This window comes from Pholis gunnellus, assembly GCF_910591455.1.
Source record: "Pholis gunnellus genome assembly, chromosome: 21".
Classification (NCBI taxonomy): Eukaryota; Metazoa; Chordata; class Actinopteri; order Perciformes; family Pholidae; genus Pholis; species Pholis gunnellus.
The window spans coordinates 19,515,892-19,541,887 of record NC_136548.1 but is presented as its reverse complement, the minus strand read 5'-3'; the positions used below and the strand labels follow the sequence as shown (position 1 = coordinate 19,541,887).

General features: G+C 38.6%; 2 protein-coding genes across 2 annotated transcripts; one reads left to right on the top strand and one right to left on the bottom strand.

The window, feature by feature from the left end:
* Positions 1-1,914: 1,914 nt before the first annotated feature.
* On the top strand, positions 1,915-2,259 carry smim36 (small integral membrane protein 36; the record flags this gene model as incomplete). The annotated part of the gene is made up of 1 exon (XM_079183083.1): positions 1,915-2,259. One exon carries the CDS (start codon positions 1,915-1,917, stop codon positions 2,257-2,259), a length of 345 nt encoding a protein of 114 aa, XP_079039209.1.
* Positions 2,260-14,200: 11,941 nt separating this feature from the next.
* On the bottom strand, positions 14,201-24,000 carry hlfb (HLF transcription factor, PAR bZIP family member b; the record flags this gene model as incomplete). The annotated part of the gene is made up of 4 exons (XM_079183118.1): positions 14,201-14,510; positions 15,498-15,712; positions 21,644-22,012; positions 23,892-24,000. The coding sequence occupies 4 exons, from the start codon at positions 23,998-24,000 to the stop codon at positions 14,295-14,297; spliced, it is 909 nt and encodes a 302-aa protein (XP_079039244.1). The 3' UTR covers positions 14,201-14,294.
* Between the last annotated feature and the right edge of the window lie 1,996 nt (positions 24,001-25,996).

Sequence of the window (25,996 nt, the reverse complement as noted above, 5' to 3'; positions counted from 1 at the left end):
AAATCCTCCTTCACACTTTCTAATGAATCTATACAGAAGCCTCTTCAGCAGCAAACAGATGGCCGATACCTTCAAAGGTCATGCTGCTGCTTCACAGACGTGTTACTTTCCTGTTACTTTACTTTAGTTTATTGCATCATTTCTTTTATCTAAGTCTTCCTCACCTCGTACAGAAGACGTGCAAATAACTAAATATATCAACAAAAGAGTTTTTATTTCTAAGGTTCATTTATTGTCATTAGTTTCATCTCTATCTGGTCGTTAAGAAAAGAACATAAGCCGCCGTATTCAAGACAAAAAATTGCTGTTTATTAAAGTAAGTATAAGGTATGAAATAAAAAATACACAATCAATTATAAATAAATATGACTGACTGAATATTAAGGAAACAGCAAACAATAACAATTACACTGACTTAAATGTGCAGCTATTCAGCTGCACAAAACAAAAGTAATAATTTACTGTTTATCAGTAAAAGAAAGAACAAAAGAAAGTCACAAGAAAAGACAAAAAAGACAATGGAGTCAAAGGTCAATATTTTGCGAATGAAGTTGAGAATGTACGAGAACAAAGAAAATTGTTATATTCTGAAAACATAAAACAAATTACAAGAAACGTATCACAGACTTTAGGATATTTAAGTTAAACAAAAGCATTTACATAAATGTTTGAGCTCATGACTCAAAGTCAAAATGTCCTCATCAACATTCAAGTTTTTTAACCTTTTCTACCAAAACATTTCAACATTATTCTGTTTCATTTTTCTACAACATATGACTATTGTTCTCTGTTGTACTTAATAAAACTACTAAAACTACAGTCAGCTGTTTGTTATTCTGCTCTCAATGTTTTTGTGACTGAACTTTTGCAACTTGTCAGAATTGTTAAAGTTTTGACTAGAAAACAATCTGTTATATCATTAAAATACATTTATGGGACGTCAAATTGAAAACAAAATGATGTGACTATGAATATCAAACTGTGAGAGACATATTATCAGAGGATAAACTAAACAATAATAATCTGAAGGAGTGAATTTATTATTATTTACAAATAATACAAATTATAAATGTAAGGGAATGAAATAACAGCAGACTACTTGGTGTAAACTTATAATATTAGCAATAAGTGATCTGCCACATGATCATCTGACCAACTTTTCTCTGCTTTTTAATTTGACTTTATTCTCAAAAGTAGGGAGTTAAAGAGGATTAACTAGTTATAATAAAACCTCTGTAGCTGTCTTTACCAGGACGTGCTAACATGCTAACACCAATATTTATAACATTGCATGTTTCAGCCTGTCGTTGTGACCTGATGTGCTTTTAAACTAATTTGATTTCAAATGTAAAAAAAAAAGAATCAGTCGGACAATAAATTACATGAGTCCCTAAAATCCCCCCAAAGTGATGCTCGTGGCAAACTGACAGGTGTTTGGTTCAAGTCCCTTTTTCCTCCATTTTGTTGCAGTTGTGTAGTTGAGTAAAATCAAAATGGTGGCTTAAGTTATTAAAAACTGAGCAGCTTTAATCATTGGCTGGTGACAGTCAATGGAGGAGAAGAGAGGATTAAAGCACAAAGCTTCACATACAGTCCATCTCTCTCTCTCTCTCTCTCTCTCTCTATGTCTCTCTGTCTCTCTCTCTCTCTCTCTCTCTCTCTCTCTCTCTCTCTCTCTCTCTCTCTGTCTCTCTCTCTCTGTCTCTCTCTCTCTCTCATCCTCTCATTTCATCTCTGTGCTGCCGCCCTCTGCCGTCTTTTTGCTCTTCCTCTCTCTGCTGCCAGCTGTCCATCATCACAGTCTTTTTTTTTTAGCTGCAACCTCTCTTTCCTCTCCATATTCTCTCCTCCTGATTTTCTTTTTTTTACCCATCATCCCTCTGGATATCCCGGGGCGAGATATGAAGCGGCGCCATGGGTTTCATGGAATTCTACCTGGAGATTGACCCCGTCACCTTGAACCTCATCATCCTGGTCGCCAGCTATGTCATCCTGCTGCTGGTCTTCCTCATCTCCTGCATCCTGTACGACTGCCGGGGCAAAGACCCCACCAAGGAGTACGCACCCGACACCGCGCCGCCGCCACCCAGCCAGTCGCCCATCCGCCTGGTGGTCATGCAGAACTCGCCGGCCTCGGCCCGCTACGAGCCTAACAACACGGCCTCGGGCCACGGAGAGCTGCCAACGCCGGACCTGAGCCGGGACCGAGGAGAGAGGGAACGAGAGCGGGAACGAGAGAAGAGAAGTACTCTGGTCTGAGGAAGAGGAGGGAGGGAGGAGGAGGTGTCACTTTGTACTGATGTGTTTTTAGTTCTTTATTTTTACTTTTTAAAACATCTGGATTGTCTTTGAGGAGCTGCTGAGTGGGTCAGCAGGAGGTAAGCAACCAGAAGAGTCCACCCAAAACTTTGTATAACTCCCCCCCCCCCCCCCCCGCTGCCTGCAAACATGACAATTAGCCGAGACAACACCTGTTTTGAAAAAAATGTCATAAAATTGAATTACAATTTTGCTGTACACGGTGACAAACAAATCCATCACATTTACAATTGTTTTAATAAATTACTTAAACAGTAAATCAGTTATTAACATTGTTAAAACCTGAGTGCACACTGACATTGTGGGGACACTGGGATACACATTACATTGTGGGGACACTGGGATACACATTACATTGTGAGGACTCCTGCATTACGGGGACGGAGATAATGGTTTCCCCCAAATTAAGCCATTTATTTTTAGCTTTATTCATTCATCTAAAGTCTTTGGGATTTAGTGAAGACTAGAATGAGTTTAGCTCATGGTTAGAATGAATGTTGAATGTTTGTGGGGGTCTGGTGGGCTTTTATGGGTTAAACCTGAGACATCTGCGGTACAATAATCATAAATAACAACAAAAAGGAAAACACTTGTATTCATCAGTCCTTCAAAACAAGAACAAAACTACGTCAATGTAAATTAAAAAAATAAATGAAAGATTAGTATTAATCTAAATAAAAAACATCTGTCAAATCATCCTGCACGTGAACATCTGTGTGCGTTCATATATTACAGTTCATTGTGTGTCAAGGGCATCTGTCGGTCCTCTACATACTGTTCCATATCGTGCCACAGTCTGCTTGTTCCAACTGTAATCCATTACGCATTAGCAAATGCATGGAAATCAATTATTACTGATATGTGTCTGAGTGCTCGACCCAAATCCAGGTCCAGGTCTGAGCAGCTGATTGGTCGTATTCTGTTATAATCAGATTAACAGTAAATCAAAACCTGATTAATTAGTTAGATGTAGTTGGTCGCTGATTCAGGAGAAATCAAGTGAAAAGTAGATTTTTTTTATTGTGGTAAGACTTTTGCTCTCTGATATTGTCTAAAACCTGATGTTGCTATTGGTGGTTTTGGATGAATGCAACATTTTCTGTTTTAACTGCAGTACTGATACACCTGGTCAGGAACCCCTTTGACGTCACTTAGATTTAGGAAAAGATCGTGGTTTCGGGTTCAAATAAGTACATTTGTTAGGTAACTTCAGTTACGCAGACAGCATTATGTACATGGCATGAGTACAGAACTTTATATAACATGAAATAAGTCAGTGTATAATTTGAGGTTTCACATGGGATACAAACTGTGGTCCCCTGGGTGAAAGTCCTGTTTGTTTGTTCTCATTCTGTTGAGATTAAATTGAAAATCTTGTTTCATCAAGCAGACATCAAGGATGTCAACCTTTATGGAAACTGATTGGCTGGAATTTGTAGGAGGAAAGTTAATTTACTTATTATTTACTTATATTTAATGTTTTTTTCATATTGTTTTCAGGACAAATACTGTCGTGAACGGCTTCACATTAGAGTTACTTGAAGGTATGGCACCGCAACAAAATGTCAGTATTCGACGCCCTGCGAATGAGAATGATCTTACATAACCTAACTCCTCAATGCATCAGTTTTAATGTTGTCAGAACATGAAAATGGACTTTAATTATGCACAACATTCTGATCTGAATGTGGAAATATCTGATCACAAGAAAAATAAGAGACAAGCAAAATGTAAGTGCTTTTGTTTTTTTGACACTGAATTCTTGTGTATATTTTAAAAAGATACTGAAGGTTCAATAAATAGCTCTAGATTTTTATAAAACCGTTTTCAGTTTGACGTTATTCAAACTATATGTTGACATTGTAAAACAATGCCAAACCTGGATACGCTTTTTTTAAATTCTTGCCTTTAACAGTATGATTATAGTTAGGGAAAGATCATTTAATAAACTATGGTTAAGTTATGGTTATGAAACTATAACATTAAGGTTAGGGAAAGGTTGTGGTGAATACAAATAAGAATAAGATGTTATTTGCAGGTCTGTGACAGGATATGAACTCCTGTCTCTTAAGAAAGATAAAGTCTGATGTTAAAGTCTGATGCTCTTCTCACTATTATTCAAAAGCACTTTGAGTGACTAATGAATAAAGATAAAAATGTGAACAGATCATGTGTACTGGATTCTCAACAATGTTTAAAAGTTTGGATTTCCTCACTTTTTGTTCTGAAAACAGAGATTTAAAAATGAACTCACAGGCTCTCACATGTTTTTGCTCCCCTAAACACAGCTGCTTATGTTCTTTCCATGCTGAGTTCTGCAAGAAGATAATTACTTACCCAGTCGGAACATTGTGAAACCAACATGGTCTGAATGTTTTGTGTAAATCATGTTTAAACCTTATGTAAAGCTGTCTAATGCAGCTTTACGTCGACGCCCCGCCCACAGACACACGACCTCTGGATGCCGTAAACAGATGGTATAGATGAGTTCTCACTGAAACTACTGGCGGAAACTTTCCCCTCTCACAAAGTGGAAGCGTCATATGGAAGAAATAGTCTGTGTCTGAAACCCAAGAAGACCTTTGTCAAGAAGTGAACTGAAAAGAAGGAATCTTGAATAGGAACCAATGAAAAATGTCCAGAACTGGTTATTTCAGTGTGAACTATGGAAACATTACCTGAACAATCCAAAAGATCAAAGAATCAGGGCTGTCGAAATAAAAACATAAGTTTAGAGGTCGAAAATCTGATGATTACATGACTTATCAATTTAACAGACATTTCCTAATTAGCATGTTTTTAGTTCTGAAGGTGTTTGGTTCAACATCACAACCTTAAACTTAACCAACTCTGAGTCTCCAGTGTTAAAGTCCTGAACTTTGTAACCTCGACCGTACAGAAGACAAACATAGTGTGTCCTTTACTTAAAGAAGCGTTGCCATTGGACATAATGCATGCCATTTGTTTTTTCTTCAAAACATAACTGGCAAAACAAACTGGGAGACAGGATTTAGTCAATATTTGTTAAGACATTTCATTCTGTTGGTGCTAAATAATTGTAAGACATCTATCATAAGATATTTCCGTCTGACTTTCTGCTTTCAGTAGAATAAAAGTCAGAAGACCAACAAAGTCATGAGGGTTAAATCCTCTGGAGGCCATGAATATCTGAAACAAATCTAATCAAATCGGTTTTACAATGGTTGATGAGAGAGTTCAGTCTGGACCAAAGTGGTGGATCAACCAACAGAACCACGACCAACAGTGACTCACAGAGTGGGAAGAGGAGCATCATCAGGACCAGACTGTGAGTCCGTTGGCTCCCCTCCCCCACAAACTCTGGACCCTGAGGTCCCAGACTCAAAGCTCTTCGTCCGGCTGCATGAAGTTCTGAACCAGCCTGTAAATCCACTGCCTGCCCCCCCCCCCCCCCCTCCATCACTGAGATGAACTGAAATGACAACATAAACCCTCACTGGACAGGGAAATAATGAATGGACGGACAGATGCGCGCTCGTCACTCATTACTTTGACGTATGCCGGGCGGTGGGACTAACCCTTTAGTGGCCTCTTGGTAGAGGGTTAAGGTTTACGTGTGTGGCAGCAGATGTTGCCGTTAACAGATATTTGTTGGATGGTGTTAAAAGAAGCTGATCGAGAAACTGAAGCTGATGTTTGTTTGAAGGGAAATCCTCCAACTGAGACAACACGAAGGAAACATAATCTGTTATCTCTTAAAGAGAACGGATGGGAGTGTCATCAGTTTGTGTTGGACTAATTCAATTTGTGAACAGATGAGAGGGATAGATGAAAAGTCATTAAGGTCAGACGGATTCATCCTCAAGGGACCAGGAATATCTGTACCATAGAAACCAATCAAATGGTTATTGAGATGTTTCATGCAATGATTACCAACTAGAAAACATTAAAGGCACAATTGTCCAGATTTCTTGTTTGAATAACGGTCAAAAAGTCGAGAATGAATTCTGGGTGTCAACCTTCATGAAAACAGATTTTTAGTAGTAGGAAAGTCAACGTTAATACATGTTTTTCTTTCTTTTTTTTTTTTTAGGAGACTCGGACACACCTGCTGAAAAAACTCCCAGAAGCCCCTCAACTTCCTGCCGCCAGAGGCTGCTGAGGACCCAGAGACATCCTACATTGATTGATTGATTGATGTGTTGATTTGAGTGTCCTGCACTAAATTGGCTTACAAGACACGAGACCGACATGAACCCGTTTAAGTCAAATATCAGCTGGGAGATCTGGAGTCTTCTGGACTCATCAGGACCTGCTTGTGGACGCTACATAGCGTGAGGTGTTGTTTAATGGTAAATGTCAGTTGGTTTCTTGTGATTTGACTTTTCTCTTAAATGGGTGCTTATAAAATGAGTATTACCATCTGTTTTAAGTTTTAATTCCTGAATGTGAAATTGTCACAAAGACACAACCTGGGATCAGATTTGGTGGATGCTACAGACCATCTACATTTCGGGATTGAAGGCTTCAAGCTGTCCCGTGTTCTGAAGCACTGACACTGTATAGAACAGATCCTTCTTCTCTCTTTGACTGGTTCTAGATGACATTTGTTCTGTGCACACAAAAAAATGGCAAAGTAATCCCTCTTCCTTTCTGAAACGACCAAATCCCTCCCGGACCAAAAAGACTCTCGCCTCCCACGTCAGGCCGCCGTCATCGCCTCTGCTCATTGGCTCTGGCGCCGTCCGACTGGATGATCCAACCCTGAGTCTTTGGAGGACTCGTGCCACAGAGGCCAAATCCTCTTACATTAAAAAAAAAAAAAACAGCCAGCTGAGCAACCCACCAATGGCTGCGACCCATCCATAATATGAATCGCACAATTATCCACCCCCCTCTCCATATTCCATGTTTGTGGATTATATGGTGCCCACCGCAGAGTATTAGGAGCGTGTATTATGTATTTGTCTTTGCCCTGTGCTGGGTTCTTTTTGTCCATGGGGGGAGGGGTTATGTAAGCTTCAGGTTGTCAACAGGCTGTGATTTCGTCATGTTCAGGCCTGACCCGGCGGCTCATCTGATGCCTACATGAGGCTCAGGGACCGGGCTCGCCAACGCAGCACGCAACGAAAGATCTGAGCAAAAAAACCTGGACGAGCAAAACCCGTCTGTTGGTCCGTCTGTGACGTCAGATGTAATCTGACAGACGTCAGGGTCTCCATCACAGTGCTTCTGATGAAAAGCTGTTTAAAATGAACGACTGGCTGGAATAAAAACACCCAAAAAGAAACGACAAAAGTTTTCTGTCCACTTAAACACAATTTTAACCACTGTTGTGCTTAAAAGATGTAAAATATGAATGTGTTGTGGTGGTGAACTATAAATGAGACTAAAACAAACTTGTTTTATCTTCAAACTTTTCTTTGAAAAACAGATTACAGCTTTAGAGTTTGGATGTTTTGTTTTCTCACATTATGGTTTGTTAAAATTCATGGGGCAATAATTTGAAAACAAGCATTTCAGTGATGTAACGTGAGATTTGTTCTGAGACAACATTACATTTATTTATCAGGGGCCGTGTGCAGAATTCATTATATCATTATAATAAAGAGAAGAGATGCTTCGTTCCAGATTAAGCAGCTACTTCACTTCTGCAGCCTCAAACACTCCCACGACTACCAATTAATGAATATAATTACAAGTTCAAAAAACAGTCAAACTTAATTCACAGTCATTTTAATCGTGGGAGAGATGTTGAAATCAAATAAAAACATGTTTCTGTATTTCTTGCAGTGTTTTCTTTTGTGATGACCGGCAGCCAGTGAGGTGAAATAACCTTCTTATTATGTGACATATCACAACCTTTAGACCCAGAACATGAAAGTTAAGTTTACAAAGTGACGATTACATTAATCTGATTCATGTGTGGAGCTCACTAATGTCGCTTCAATGAGACCTTTCAACCGTCAGATGTTATATGTAGCCGGGTTTATTAAAGAACGTCGGGTATGCCTGGTATTTTCTCCCGGCTTGTTTTTGACGTACAATAATAACAATAATTTTATTTATATAGCTCCTTTAAAAACAGAGTTTACAAAGTGCTTTGACAGTCAAAGCAGCAAAATCAAGACAATAATAAAACAACAGAAAGATCAACAGTGAATGAACAAAACACGACCACTAAGCTAGTTAAACCCAAAAAACATTAGATGAAACGGGAAAAAGTCGACATGATAAAAATAAAATAATAAATAAATAAAATAAAATAATTTAGTGTAATAATTTCGTAAAATCAACAAATACAATTATAATAGTAAAGCGACGACATCTGTATCACAAACATGTTTTAAATCAAAGTCAAACAAACAGGACTTTCACCCAGGAGACCGCTGATCGAGTCCCATGAGCATCCAAACATCCATCTCGACTTATTTTAAGTCTCTAACTTAAATATTGTCACAAATATTTATTTTAACCAAACAAACCGCGATATTTTACCAAACTTAACCAAGTAGTTACGCAGCATTTCGCTTTTGTTTGTCGTCTTGTGGAGAGAACTAAAAAAACATGAGAAATCTGCATCTTCATGTTGTTATTTCAGCATCTTTTTGATCTGTTTATTGTCGTTCAATCACAGCAGAATCAGTGAAGACTCCTCAGGATGATGTCAGGAACCAGACAAGACGGCGTTTAGTTTCCAGGATATCTGAGACTTCCACATCAAGTACTAAGCAGAAAGACTTTTTTAATATTTATTATTTCTTTGGTTGGTTGATGGAGGATTAATGGCTTAGTTGATAACGGTTTCCATGGAGATGAATGAAGCGAATAACCAAATGTTCCCGCGAGTAACGTCTGTTTACGTCAGACGTACTGATTTATCATCAATAGTTGCTGCTAAACACTCAAATGATAATTTGATCAAATCTGGTGATTTCATTTCACACAGAGAAATGGAAGCTGGTTATTTAACAGTAAAAAGAGATTAAATATTGTTGAATAATAAAGTTTTCGTTCAACAAGAATGTGATCAGAACTTTTAAAAGGTGCATTAAGGTTTAATTTAACTGACGAAAACAGAAAAATCTATGAAGGAAAGATGGAAACTGATTTTGTTTCTGACATGATGAGAAGAAGAAGAAGAAGTTTTATCGGATATAAACTGTCCTAAAACAAAAAGACACAACTCGTGTCATTTTCTTCTTAAATGTAAACCTGTGAGGGAATAAAACACTTAAAACAAGAAGAATCTTTAAAGAGAAACACGACTCAAACACGTCCTGCAGGACTTCTCTGTATTTTCATACATTTCATGAACTCCCAGGTTTTAAAGCGACACTAATAAAGTGCTCTGCTGTCACCGTGTGACGCTCTGAACTGGTGGGATTAGCAGAATATCCTAATCTGCTCTCTTTCACTTTGAGAAAATGGTATTACATAATGACAATTCCAACTTAGTGGAGCGCTAAAGGGGCTAAAATATGAGACAGAATGAACGAAAAAGAGCCGTTCGTGTTTCAACTGGTAGAGAACAAGCTGTTGGATTCTTTCACCTCGTGAGTTTATTAATCATCTCTCATCTTTAGAGGAGATTTTATCAAATAAAGAAGAGAAAACATCACAGAACATCACATATTCTCAGAAAAAGGTGGTTTTAAAGGAAAAGAAGGATTATTATCCGGGATTTTAATAATCAGCATGCAGCTCTTAGCTTCATATATTATTGTTTATCTGTAGAGGAGAAATAATCTGTAAAGGAACGCTGTCAGACTTTTATCTTTAGTTTATTTATTCATTCATTAACAAACTATTTTATTTTGGTTTCCAAGTATCAAAATAACTAGAGGACACAAAATAAATCAGTTTGATTCTTAAATTGATTGAAATTATACTCTAAGGTTTGGAGGGTTTGGAGTTTTTTTAATGTTTCAATCAATCGTATTACAAAGTTTTTATGTTCTGTCCTCCATTTCTCACAACCTTCACTGATTTTCTTCATTTCATCTACAATTTAATGTCAAATGAAAATGAACAGTTTTAGCTTTTCTGCTGTTCTGTTGCTTAAAACATTAAAACTACTCGTCAACTGAACTTAAATCATATTAACTTTAAATTAGTGCTTTAAATGACTTTCTGTCTTCTGAAATGTTTCCCTGAATTCACTTTTAGAGGAGAGAAAGTAGAAACTCTGTGAATCATTGCAACGATGCTGATGTTACAGAGGGGAGAAAGAAAAGAGTCTGTTATTAATATAACAAGGTACAGGTGTGTTTCAATGACAGACAGGTTAATGTCAGACAGGTTAATGACGGACAGGTGTGTTTTAATGACAGACAGGTTAATGACAGACAGGTTAATGACGGACAGGTGTGTTTTAATGACAGACAGGTTAATGACAGACAGGTTAATGACGGACAGGTGTGTTTTAATGTCAGACAGGTTAATGACGGACAGGTTAATGACAGACAGGTTAATGACAGACAGGTTAATGTCAGACAGGTGTGTTTTAATGAACAATAAGTTGATCAGACAATGAAGGTAACTTCCTATTAGATGTTTCATTAATACATCTGATGTTCCATTAAACACTGAGAAAATAATATAAACTCACTTCCTGTTGTGAAAAATACTTTTACTCAAGTAATGTACTACAGTTTTGAGGTATTTGTACTTTTTGGTTTGTAAGATTTTATGCTTTTCAGACCTTAAAGTCACATTCTGTTTGTTTTAAATTAGAAGATTATCTCAACTTTTAAAAAAAATATAATAATTGTCTTTTAAGTGTTTTTTCATTTCATTTATTCATAATTATTTTTCCTAAGTTAAGAATTTTTAAACAACTGATTTAGGTTAGAAACTAAAATATTGTGTCTGCAACAACAGATATTTTCATACAGTTCTTTGATAATTTATCTGATGATAGTTTTACTTTACGTCATTAGTTTTATTATAGTGTGGTACTGAAGTAAATCTGAATAATAATCATTAAACAGGACATTCTAATTAAGATTAATTAAGATTAAGTTTTCTTTTTCTGTTCTCGATAAATGTGAGAATAATAACCGGCTGTGTTTCAGTCTGTAGGGAGGTGCTGCCCCCTGCTGGTGTTTTATAATCATCATCATCCTCATGCTGGGAGTCATGAGGAAGGTGTGTTGGGAAACCTCCCAGCATGCAACGGGACCACATGTTCTGCGTTTTGCTCCTGGATGTTTCCACTGTGTTTAATATAATTCATATAAAATGGACTTTATGTTGGTGCATGATGGTAGAAATAATCATGAGCCTTTACTAAAACATCTAAAACACATTTTTGTATTTAATGTTTTCTGGGTTAGGGTTAAAGGAAAGTCACATTAAACTAAATGTTTTAGAATTACAAATAAAAAGTGAAATGTTTTGTCTCTATTCAGCTTTAGTTTGGTTCTTTTTTAAATGTAAATTATAATTAAACTGATGAAAGATGATTACATCAACAAATCAAAATGATTCATCAATAATAAATTCAGATTTTTATCAACATAAGTGGTTAATTTATTATTTTAAGTGTTCATCATGTTTAAAGACATGTTGATTTGTTGTCATTTTTTATTTCATTTCATGTTTTTAAAATCTCATTTCATTATCTTAACTGATTTGTTTCATTTTAATGCTTTTCTTATAAAAGAACTTTGAAACTGCGTTTTAGACCTAAAACATCCAAAAACTGAAACAAAAACAAACAAAAACTGGATTTTAATCTTAATTTATTTTATTATTTTCATCATGAGAAACATAATCTAGGACTCAAAATAGGAAAACGAAATATCTTTGAGGAAACAGAAAAGAGAAATAAAAACAGAGGCTCCAGGTTGGGTGAGTACATTCCTCTGGGCCGAAAACAGCTGCTCAGGTGTGACGGAGGCTTTGAGGTATTTTAACTAAACAAGCTTAGAGGAGTTCTGTAATGCCCATTCCTAATGTATTTATATGTTTAATATCTATGTAACTCTTCCAAAATACACAGGAAATATCTATGTAGGAAAACAGACTGTACAAAAAAACAATATCTCTGTATAAACATTAAAACCTTCAATATATATATTTCTTTATCAGTATATCCTTTATATATTCTTTTGGTCTGAAGTAAATAGTTCTAAAGTGATTCCACAGTAGATGACAACGGAGGGGGGGGGGGGGGGGGGGGGGGGGGGGGGGGGGACAAAGCATTACAATAAAGTTCATGCCAAAGATTTCAGGAATCATCTGTTGCTCACGTTTGGTTTCTAGTGAATCAAAAGGACAATATTTAGATAGTTTCTGTGTGGTTTGAGAAATACTTCATATCAATTTCTGAGCTTTAAAAATAAAACATTTGAGGACATAGATCGATAGTTTGTTAAAGGAAAGTCACATTTATGAAACTTGACCATCAGCTTTCAGCAATGAGGACAAAAACAAGAGGGTCACTTTGTCCTCAACACAAAAGACAAAAGAGTCTTTGATTCATTTGTTCTGAAACGTTTCATCAGCAGAAGGCCGTGACGTTCAGGAGATCTGATAACTGAAAAAGTGGAAACTGAACATTTAACATTTTAAGAAATGAGAGAGATGATCAAAAGAATATCATCTCATTAGATTATCAGTTTTTAACAATTGGCATTAAAACAACAACTGAAACTGTAATTATTGAAGCCGTCTGTAGATCATTTACCATCGACTACATTCATCATTCAAGACTAAAAGCCTGTGTGTTGTTTGTCAAACGCTGCCAGTGAAATTTCAGTTTCCCAGAATGCACCTGTGAAAACACCTGTAACCACTCTGCTATTTTGTGTGAACAAACACTGTTTAGTTTACAGTTAAATACTAATAACTACGTTCAGTCTGATACTGTTATTTATTTATGAGTATTAAGAAAAAACTCATAATTTTGTTCATATTTAATAGTTTTTAGTAATTAGCTACAAATTGTTTGTGTGTAAAGTTGTGATGCAGAAACAATATTTCAGAAGAGTTGATATAGTTTTGAATGAAGAGATTTGAGATCTTTCAGAAGTTGTGTTTTAGCAAGTACAAAAAAACTGGATCTTGTTTTCACAAGAAATTATTTCTTACTTACAAACGATATCATCGGGCAAACTAAATCCTGTTCGCATACCGAAGAGATCTTTTCTCACACATTAGATAAAAAGATAATATCTCCTTTGTGTCAGCTGTTCTTCTGACTTTTGGATCGTATGAAAACTTAATTTCTACCTTATTGAAACGTTTAACAAAAACCTTTTGAGAGAAAATTTGCAAATTTGGTTCAAATACGTTTTTGAGACACTATGAAAATCAGAGAGTCCATCTTAAAGTTATGTTTTCTTTGTATTTTTACTTTCGTTGTACGTCATAAACATCATAAATATACTACTTACTTCAGCATAAAACGAAAAACAGATCAGATGCTGACTGACCAATAGCAGAGCAGCGAGTCATGAGGTGCTGGTATGTACATGTGGACAGGTGCATTGTGGGAAGAACACCTGCACAGAGTCTGGGAGGGGGAGTCGGGCAGAGACCGAGGCGTCAGCGGTTCTAAAGTGCCTTTGTATCGTACACTGGGGGAGGGGCAGGGCCAGAGGTCAAAAGTGGGAGGAGTCACAGCCACAACATCCGCTGACGAAACCGGGGACATCATAAAGACGTGAGGCGGGTTTTGTGGATTAATCCGCTGCTGAAAATAGTCCCCAACAAAGTCATTATTTCCTCCTGTTTGTTTGATAAAAACTATGTGTGTTTTTAAAGCTTGAGGTCTTCAGAAGGGAACCAAGAAGAAAAAAAGATTGTAAAGAGTAAAAGTGAGTTTTTATCTGATTGGTCGTCCACCAACCGGTCAAAGTCAGAGAGGATGATCTCAACCCTTCAGGACTGTGGAGGAGAAGTGAAAGGAGGGTTGCTGGTGGATCAGGAGGAGTGTTGTTGTGTATACATATATATTCATATATTTATATATTCATATGTGTGTGTCCTCACAGCCGCCCGTGCTGGGTCTCGTACTTGGCCAGGACGTTCTTGGTACGTCCAAGCTCTTTCCTCAGCTCGGCCACCTCGTGCCTCAGAGCCGAGTTCTCCTTCTCCAGGAAGGAGGCTCGGATGGCGATCTGGTTCTCCTTCAGCCGCCGGGCGTCCCGGGACCTCTTGGCCGCCACGTTGTTCTTCCTGCGCCTGGCCCAGTATTTGTCATCCTGCTCAAAGGACAGGAAGGGAGGAGAGAGGAGACGTGAAAAAAGAGGATACTTCAGGGTCCCACATAGTTTTGTCACTTATGATCAAGTTTTACTAGAATCCAGTAAGACCACAACAAAGAAATCAGAGTTTTTATACATAGTTACATTTTTAAAATTAGTGCTTTAGATAAGTATATATATATATATATATATATATATATATATATATATATATATATATATATATATATATAATAATTTAACTCTTTCTGAGAGTTACGTGAGAATAATACTATAAATCTCATGTCTGAGCACAGACCTGCAGTCAGGATGGGGTTAGCTTAGCTTAGCATAAAGACTGGAAGCAGGGGTAAACTGCTAGCTACAAATGCACCTACAAACACCTCTAAAGCTCACTGATGAACACGCTTCTGAGTTTTTTTATTTTCGTTTTGATTAAACAAATGTGACTTTCTGCCCTCTAGTGGTCAAACATCGCTAACTGCAGCTTTAATATGACTTCTATCGAGGAGTTTGCAGCCACACACACACGCATGCACTTCAATGTTTGAACAAATTAAAAGCCGAATCCTCTCTCCGCTTTCTCCTTAAGCCTCTTAACCAGGAGGAGAGGACCAATAGGAGAGCAGAACCAAACAAAAGACTCCCAGCATGCCGTGCTGGTTTAATAATCACCACTAATGGGTCAATCTGTCTGCCCCATAGATATAAAGATACATTTATATAGATACGTTTATATATATATGTATAGAGATATATGTATATTTATATATCTATATATATGTATAGAGATATATTTATAGAGATACATTTATATAGATATACTATTTGATTTTCTCACCAGAAGCATCTGAATTGTTTTAATTTTTCTGGTTTGAGACACAATAAGTAAGTCAAGGTCATAAAAGTTCTAGACAGGAAATCAGCTTTTGCTGCATAACAAGAAGATCTCTAAAGATCGGGTCAGAACCAGCTCCAACTTACCTTCAGGTCCTCTGGGATGAAGATCTTGCGAGCCTTCTTGATCATGGGCTGCGGTTTCAGCTCCTCGGCCGAGAACTTGCGTTTGCGTGGGTCGAACATCTCCTGACCCGGCACGCTGGACAGAGCCAGGTCGGCCGGGTCGGGCTCGTACCCGATGGGAACCTGGATGGAGTCTGGGTCGATGGGGCTGGGAGTGTTTCTGGAGTTTGGGAGGCCTGGAGGGAGAAAAATCAGGGTCTTTAAAGGGTCTTTTAATATGTCTTTAAAAAGGCACTAAACAAAGTGGTCACCCTGCAGCGATCAGAACCGATAAGCCTCAGCCGGAGACCTGAAACGTCTTTTGATCGTCAATAAATTGCTCTTGATTGTGTTCAATAACTCCTTTGTGTTTGAGCCACAAAGTGGAGAAATTACACAAACTTTCTTTCCTTCTTTCGTTCCTCCTTCAACAGATGTGAATAAATAAAATTACACACAAAAAATACAATAAATAATTTAAATAAAGTACAAATTACTTTAATCAATACTTTGTACTTTAAAATAAGTAGAGCAGTAAGTAATTCTTTTTTAGTTTTCTTTTGCCACCTTTTAAAATAAAATATCAATCCTCCTGATGAATGAAAAATAATCTAATTTCTAAAATTATAATCAACACAGTGAAAAACAAAAACAAACAAACCAAACCATTGAAAATGAGTTCAATGTAAGCAAGAAGTAAAGAGATAGGAGGATAAATAAAAAAATAATTATACTATATTAACTATTCAACCTTTCATAATTCATATATTTCATGTTAAATAAATTAAATGTATTTATCTATTTGTATGTTTTTAATAATACAAATATAAATAAATAATCAGAGAACTCTCGCTGAGGCTGCAATGATGAGCTGCAGCCAGCAGGAGGCGATAAACCTAAAGTTAAACAGTTTCTGTGAGATTTATATTTCTACTGATGCATTCACTGTCTCCTCTCTACTGACTCCAAACAAATGAAGTAACTGTCTGTTTTATGAGATATTATTACATTTTATAAGCTGTTACAGAAATAAAGTCTGCAGGAAATAATCCCATTAAAAAGAAAAAACCTTTGGAACTTTTAATTTGTTAACTTTCAATAAATATCAAGAGGGTTTGTATGGAAGCTCGTCTGAGGCAAAGAAATAACTAAATGAGTAAAGTCAGGAATAAAAATGAAGTAAAAATTACTGCGTTAGATACATTTAGATATTAAGTCCCTACGACAAATTATAATAAGTAATAATACGTTATTTTAAATTGGATTTTAAAACTCACAATTTAACAGTTGAAAGCTTTTATCTAAAACCTATTTACTCATTATCAGAGAAGTTTTAGTTAAAAACTCTCTTAAAGTGTTTTATCTTTAACCTTTAACCTTTAACTTTAACCTTCCTATTTTGACCTAGTCTGATAATTCTGATGAAACAGTCTTAAGTTTGTTATTATGACCTTTTTATTTCTGTCCTTACTAATTTGATTTGATCCATATTTTTTGTAGAGGTCAGGTGCAGGTGTGTGTGTGTAAGTTTCGGTATGTCTATCTTTGTGGGGACCAATAGTTATTCACCTCCTAGTGAGGACATTTTAGTTGGTCCTCAATTTGAACATTAAAGCTGAAGCGCAGGAAAAAAAGAAAGCTACGGGTGGCGAGGACAAACACAAATTAGCATTGTAGCTCCCCTGCAGACATACGACATAAATAACATGAACGTTTGGTGTAAGTACGCTCACTGCCAAAGGGGGAGACAAAGGTTCTGCACTGCAGGTTTAAAGGACTGTTAGAAGGTTAAAGGATTGTTTTTAAGATGACGGTTCAGGTTTTAAACATGAACTGCGCGCTGGAGTCTCAGCTCCCTTCAAATGTGTTAGTGACGTTTCAACCAATCACAGGTCTTTTTCAGATTTTTGCCAGAGGAAGACCTGTGATTGGTTTTCATCATGCGCTAAACAGCAGCACATGATGTGCATCGCTGCCTCGAATGCGACACTGACAGACCTCCTGACACGGGCAGGTCTATGTGTGTGTGTGTGTGTGTGTGTGGGTGAGTTGCTGAGTCGTGGTTCCTGATGTGTCCCACGGAGCCCAGCAGGTCTCTCATCTCTATGTTTAGAGCAGGTTTTAAAACACATCCTACGTTTCTACACATTTATTTATGACTATTATTATTATTATTATTATGAGCTTTAGACAGAACCATGCAGTTTCCCCCTGCTTTCAGTCTTTATGCTAAGCTAGGCTAATTACCTCACGATGCAATTTATTTTTCTCTGATCCTTGCTTGTTTTTTTGTGAAACTTTGACCTCTTTAGGCCTCAAAAATCTATTTCCTTAGATGTAGGTAAGTAAAAGTAAAAGTAGAACATTTAGTATTTGTGATGGTTTACTGACTTCAGAGGGTTGAAATGATTTTTAGGACGATGACATAATAAATATTCTGGATCCTTGTAGACCAGCTGCTATAATCACACAACATCTGTTACTATGGATCATCAATGATCAATAATTAGTATCAGGGAACTAAAAGTTATACTTGCTCCATTTTTTATTTTGTGCTGATCTGATCCGTGAGTTTTATGATCCTTTGCATCCAGATGGAAATAGATTGGAAACTTCAATTCAGAGGCCTGAACATTTCACCATCATACTTCTTGCAGGTCGGACGTGACCCTTAAATTAATGTGTGGACATGAGGCTCTCCAGAGACTCCCCCTAACCAGCAGGACGAGGATGTTTGTGCTCTTTGTTCTTCATTATGTAGTGGACTCTGGGTGACCCTGGTGGTTCCTGCCTCCTTATCTGATGGACAGTCACAGGGCTATGTGGGAATACAAATATGCCAGATTATGGCCATAGATTATGCTGCTATATTTAGACACGCAAGCAGCAGATTACTGCTTCACTGTGATGCTGTGCAGAGAGCCGAGGCGGCCGAGCCGACCTTTAATGAATCAGAGTCAGTGGGAGAGGACACTGTGCTGATATATTCGGAGTGAGTTTAAGTGAGTTTTAATGTGAGTTTAAGGTCTTTGTAGAGATTGTTAAATATATCAACGATGAGGAGATTTTTAGTCTGTCAGGAGTCTTTTTAAGACTCTTCAGACATTTTAACGTCGTCTTTGAGATACAAGATGTTTCTTTGAGACAAGTTTAATAGTTTCAAAGAAAGTGTCACGCATCAATCACTTTTAAAAAGTTTTATTTTCATAAATTCTGGAGAAAGAGCAGATTTGCTTTTCACAAATGTTTAGGTGACGTCAAATATTTATCAATCATCAGTATTTTTAAATATTTCTGAACGGATCTTTAACAAAAACCCAGTTTCACCTTTAAAAACACATCAGTTAAACTCCTGCATGTGTTGTGTGTGTGTATGTGTGTGTTTGTGTGTGTGTGTGTGTGTGTGTGTGGGGGGGGAGGTTATTAGTTGATGTGAATGTAAACAGAGAGAGTTGGAAACTTGTTGTGTGTGTTGATGGGAGGGACAGTTGCCGCCCACTGGCCCACTTCTGCAGAGAACACTGTGTTCTTAAAACATTGATCTCGTGCAGGGACACATACACACACATACACACACACACACACACACACACACACACACACACACACACACACACACACACACACACTTCCCTGAGGTGTTGAATCTGACACTTCTCACTCGTGGCGTCGGCATGTTTTCAGCATTGTTACTCACAGAGTACCCCCCCCCCCCCCAAGATCAGATCTGAGAAGATAAACGAAACACACCTGAGCTCGTCTCCCCTCTAACGCAGCGTTTCTCTGCTCACGGTGAGGTGAAGGGCTTAAACTTTTTTGGTGATGATGCCGTGCAAAGAGTTCCACGAGGAGCAAAGCTTTTACTGATTGAGAGATTCTGGACTGTAGACCTCCTGAGGTCATCGGTCCAGGTCCCACTACACCACTACCTAGTGTTTGGTTTGTCCCTTCTGGACTACTGTAGAAACATGGCGGCCGGCTCCGTATGCAGATCGTACACTCGTCAACATCTTGTTATTTTGCAACCAGTGAACAGGAAGTGATCATATCTGGACTGAGGAGGAGTGACGTAGAGACGCCGTACACGTCTCTGGTAGAGACCTGTCAATCACTGTGTAGCCCCGCCCCTAAAGCATCCCCTGCTTTATGGTCTGTCTGACTCTAAATGGACCATCATGTACTAAATGAACATCATGCTGTATTGAAGAAGACTTGAAACTAGAGATTGAGACCATAAACTCATGTTTACAATGTTTACTGAGGTAATAAATCAAGAGAGAAGTAGAGTCATTTTCTCATAGACTTCTATACAACCAGAGGAGTCGCCCCCTGGTGGACACTAGAGAGAATGCAGCTTTAACACGTGAAGCTCTGAAGAACTTTAAAGAACTGGAGGTTGCCGTCTGGTGTATAAATAAACGTCTCATTCTAAGCTAACGAAAACACAACAATTCTTATTTTCAGTTTGTTACACACTAAAGTAAAATGTATAATATGATATTTCATTTCTGCCATAGATAGATCCATATATCCCCTTAAATGCTACACAATCTGCCTTCAAATGTTGGCTTCACACAAGCAGCCGTACAAGATCTTTGTCTGGGTTAATCTGGAAAATTGTATAATTTAAATCAGGAACTATCTGATCAGACAGGAAGTGAAAAGTCAACAAACTAGCCCAAACATTCAATGTCAGCTTTCGGTACTTGAAAGTTTCCGTACACATATTGTGGTCAGTATCGAAAAAGCCTATTGTGTAAATTGAATCAATCAATATTTGGTCGACTGGGGTCAGGCTTTAAAATACACAAGATGTTTAAGTTTTAGATTGTAGAATATCAACCAGGAGACTTGAGTGGTTTGAGAGATTTTCAGCCACAGCTGAAAGCATCTTGTACCTGACGGGCAGAAATCATTTTATCTTGAAGCTGAACTCAGGTGAACTCATTTGAACTCATTCCTTCTCCTCGGCTGCAAAATCAAACAGTTCACCTTGTGAGATATTTTAACACTCAGCCGATTGATTTCTCTAAACAAAGACCAAATCCCTCCTCTGCAGCCTGTTCTCTGCTCATCCATCACTGCTAAAACAGACTTCCTTCCTCCTCCTACAGCTACAACTCATCACCAGAGAGACGGACGGCTTTTCCTTTGGTAGCAAAGGGAGAACTAGTTGTTCACAGAAACTCTCTGATTCTTTTTTTACTGACGAGTGAGAAACAAAGCCTTGATTTCAGTTCGACTGACTTGCTTTTCAAGATAAATATTTCAATTGAAGAGCAGGTGATGTTTGAAAAGAAACTGTTTTATTTCTAGACATCTAATGGCTTCCATTCATATTTGTATGGTGTGAAAGTCTTTTGAAAGTCAATTAATCAATGCATTGATTGGACAAGAAAATACTGGAAAAACTCTATATATCTTTGGGTTTAAGACTCTTTCACTGTTTCTTGATATTTTATAGAGCAGTGTAATCCATCACAGTGAACATTAAATCTGCATAAAAGTTTTGTCAATGTTCAATTTCTCATCCTCAATAGCTGGAATCCCATGTGAGGTTCCTCAAGGATCCATCATAGGTCCTGTTATTTTTTCTTTACACACGGTTCCTCTTCACCGCTGTGATGACGCAGTAATTAAAACACTTCAAACATGTTTAGATGAACTCTCTACACAATATAGTTGGTATTTATGTTTCAGCCTGAGACTGGTTTTGTGCTCTTTTATGATAATTCTGTGCAATTTATCATTTTGTATTTCTTGCACGGTTCCTCGAGGATCCCTCCTTGGTCCTGTTATTTTCTCCCTATGAATTTCCTTTCACTTCTACGCTGATGACACTTTGCTTTATCTAAACCACCGTCTGAGGAACAGGTGGTAACTTTGACTGAACCAACCAAAAGTTTGCAACATACAGAAATGAATCAACGGTTGTCTTCAATAGTAGAAAATAAACCGTCTAAAATAGAGCAGCATGGTTTAGAGAAAGAGGTCAAACTTGCAAAAAGATCACCTTCAAGTGGGTTAAACATGAAAATCAAGAAAATAAAATGTCAGAATGAGGTTTAAAAAAACCCTCAATAGTGTCAAAGTATTTGTGTAAAATAATTTGTGTATTTCGGAGTTACCTGCTCTCGCCGGGCTGCCGTGCAGGCAGTTCAGAGAGACGACGCTGGTGTGTATGGAGGTGGAGGCGTGGTTACTGAGGCCCATCGCCGTGGGCGTCGGCGTGGGCGGGGCTTGGGACATGACTGGCGGCTGCCACGGAGTGTGCGGTTGGTGCTGGCCGTGGTGGTGGTGGTGGTGGTGGTGCTGAGAGGCGCTGGAGGAGATGCCGTTCTCGGACAGGAACTCCTCCAGGTCCATGTACTCCAGCTGGAAGGAGTCTCCATCGTAGGGCAGCGTCTTGTCCCACAGCGTTGGGCCCAGGAAGGCCGACTGGGGGACGCTATGATCCTCCTCCAGGTTCTTCTCCTTCTCCTGCTCCTTGCTGAAAGCTGCACAGGACGACAGAGGGAAGGAATCAGAAACTCTTCTGTTCTATATTTGCTTTTTCTTAAAGACACCTTGTTGAGTTTTGGACCGCTTGTGGCTACACGGATGTATTGATTATTTGAGTATTGTTGAGCATCCTGTATGCTCATTCATCACTTCTATCATTAAGGTTTTTTTAGCGCTACACGTTCAGACGACGTGGTTTTTGTTAGAAAAAGGCCATTGTTACATTTGGTTCAGTGAACCAATGAACCACCAATGAATGTGTGAAAGGCACATCCCATTTAGCTTCATTTAACCAGTGAAGAACATGTTCTTATTTACAATAGCGGCCTGGAAAAAAAAAATATGAACATATGTACAAAAAACAAAATTAAAATGCAGTTTGTCTTGATGGACGATTTCCTGTTAAACCATCGATCGACAGCTGCAACACGTCTCAAGCTAACTATGCAAAATAAAAATTAAAAATCTTTCATAAAATTGGTTTGAAAATGTTAAATCTTTCTTGAAGGTATTTCGTAGCTTGAATAACAGTTGACATGAGATTTATACCTGTGTGTCTCATGGACATTATGACATTTGGGCCACAGTGGATTCTTCAATGGCAGTGAAAACCCCAAACAGGAGGGATTATGGGTATAAAGAGAGACGTTACAAAGAGGAACTCAACATGAAGTGAAAAGGCAGTGTGTTAACCACAGAATGTATAAAACCAGAGGTGTGTTTTTGAGCGTCTCTGGTTGTCCCCCATCTTGTCTGGGTCTGTGTGACTCTAAATGGACCATCATTCACTAAATGAACATCATGCTGTATTGAAGAAGACTTGAAACTAGAGATTGAGACCATAAACTCATGTTTACAATGTTTACTGAGGTAATAAATCAAGAGAGAAGTAGAGTCATTTTCTCATAGACTTCTATACAACCAGAGGAGTCGCCCCCTGGTGGACACTAGAGAGAATGCAGCTTTAACACAAGAAGCTTTGGAGAACTTTAAAGAACCGGAGGTTGTCTCCTGGTGACGACAGTCTAACTCTAGAAATGGTCAAATAGGACTCACTTTATGGAGCCGGTCTCAAGTGCTCATTTGAGGAACTGCAGGAACGCTTGGTGTTAACAAATATGTTTAACTGACAAATATCTTTAGTCAGTTTAGATTATTATTATCAGACAGAGAACATGACCTCAGCTTTACATTCACAGAGACGTCAGAGCTTTCTATGCCTCCACAGATCCTTCATGGTTCCTTATTGACGTGTCCTTGAACACAACACTGGAGTTCTATCAGCTCCAAACACTGACCTCTGTCCTCACCAACAGGTGGATCTTTCCCACAGGAATTAATGAGGTTCACACTGATTATCATCACGGATTAGAAGTGTTTTTGTGACACTTTCCACACACTTTTGCTTGCATGTTGGTCGACAAACGACCAATAAACCCCAACGTTTTGAGTTCATAAGCTACGTCTGTTTTTGTACATTTGCTCCGAGCTTTTGCGTTCATGTACTTAAATATCTGATCATAAAACGTCCGGAAATTTGGATATTTGATCAATTAAATCCACAGTTTTGTTTGTGATTTTATGACATTTGCTCTATTTCTGAGATTTATCTGCAGCTCTGACGGATCCATATTTAACAAACTCTAGATATCAAACATAACTGCTCATCTGGGAATAAATAGTAAATTATTGTTTACTTTTTGACATTTTGCAAGCAGCATATTTCTGTTGCGTCTCACAGCCCCTCGCTATTAAACCGTTTCAGAGCAGCTAAACTGTGCCTGCAGCCTCAAACAGTGGAGGACTTGTTGCAGATGAACGCTGAGGCTCCTCCAGACACACAGACTGATGCTCCGCTTCTCCTCCGGACTTCACCTTCATGATGCAGCGGCAGCTTCACCGAGGTCTCCAGAAGAGACTTCAGGACTCCGTGCGTCGCTGCGGGCACGAAACCGGGATTGAGCGGGACGGGATGTCGGGACATCTTCATCACGCGTCCTCGTGTCGATCCACCCAAAAAAACAACACCACACACCGGGCAGTAAAGCAGAAATGTATGTGAAATAAAGAAGAAGTGATGAGCTGGTCCTCGGCTCTGCAGCCTACATGAGAGTAGAATTACTAGAATAGAGCTGTAAAAACATGAATCAGCGCGCGACTTGTTGCGGGTGCGTTTTGCGGTGCGTGACCGGGCTCAGCGGACAGACACCGATCACCGATCACCGAGCCATGTGTGAGACCGGAGGACTGCTGACGTCAAAGCGCGAGCCAGGCAGGCTCCTCCTCCTCCTCCTCCTCTTTCTCTCTCTCTCTCTCTCTCTCTCTCTCTCTCTCTCTCTCTCTCTCTCTCTCTGTCTCTCTCTCTCTCTCCCTGTCTCTCTCTCTCTCTCTCTCTCTCTCTCTCTCTCTTTACAGCCAACTACCGCACTGTCCATTTATTACTGTTCATAACTGTTATATTATATTAATTATGACCCTAAATGAACGATGAGCCTGTAAAGTGTCCTCTCATCATCTGCAGCTACTTTAGAAATACTCTTATTTATTAATTATGATCTTATTTATTAATATTGCACATTTCAGCAACTCAAAGCACTTTACATAAAACATCAAAAGATGAAAGAAACATATTCATGTAAATACAATAAAAACAATGAAACAACATTTAGAGCCAAAAGAATAGAAAATAAAAACAAGATCAAATAGAATAAAATTATATTTAATAAAAGTCTTTGATTTAAAAGAAGTGAGAGTTGCTCTCTAGACCTGAACCAGACCTGATCCAGACCTGATCCAGACCTGAACCAGACCTGATCCAGACCTGATCCAGACCTGATCCAGACCTGATCCAGACCTGAACCAGACCTGATCCAGACCTGATCCAGACCTGAACTGGATGGTTCTTGATGTCTGTTGAACCCTTCCAGCACTAAAGTCTGAGAGGACGGACAGAAGACAGAAGACATGTCCTCAGTGTCCTCCATCAATATCGGACAAATATGTAAAACCTTTTGTTTCTTTGTGTCTTTCTATGAGTGAAGGACGAGTTGAGATCATTGTGATGAACTGCAGAGAGTCAAAGCGTCCACAGTGATGCTGTGACATCATACGGACTCTTCAGCTTTGTGATTCTGGGATGAAATATAACCAACAAAGAAGGTTTTTCTCTGTTGATTTATTAAATGTGTCCCTTTGTGAGTCATGAACTCTCTCTTGTTTAAATGTTTTAACATGATAACCTTTGACCTGCGATCATGTGACCGTTATCATCATGAATTATTAATTATTCTCGTTTCTCATTCAAATCTCTGATAACTCAACGTTGGTTTTCTGTCTTTAAATGTTTTGTGATATTTTAACGTTGGTCCGTTTAATTTAGATGATCACACACACACACACACACACGCACACACACACGCACACACACACACACGCACACACACACGCACACACACACACACACACACACACGCACACACACACACAGCCTGCAGAGAGGCATGCTGGGTCACATGAGTGGGCCGGCTTGACCTACTTTCATCCAATGAGGAGCCGCCGCCTCCTGCCCCCCCTCCAGCCTGGACACTCTGAGAGGAGGAAACAAGGGAAGGAGAGGAAAGGAGGAAACAAGGGGAGGAACGGAGAGGAGGCAACAAGTGGCAAGGGCAGGAGAGGAGGAAACAAGGGAGGATAGGAGGCAAGAAGGGATGAGAGGAGCAAATGAGTGCAGGAGATAGGAGAGAAGAGGAGGAAACAAGATAGGAGGTAAGAGGAGGAAACAAGGGAGGAGAGGAGGCAAGAAGAGCAAACGAGTTAAAGAGAGAGGAGAGAAGAGGAGGAAACAATCGGAGGAGAGGAGGAAACAGGAAAGGAAAGGAAAGAAAATTAAAGGAGGAAACAAGAAAGACAACAAGAGAGAAGAGGAGAGGAGGATACAAGAGAGGGGAGGAAGAAACAAGGAGACTAAGAAACAGAAAAGG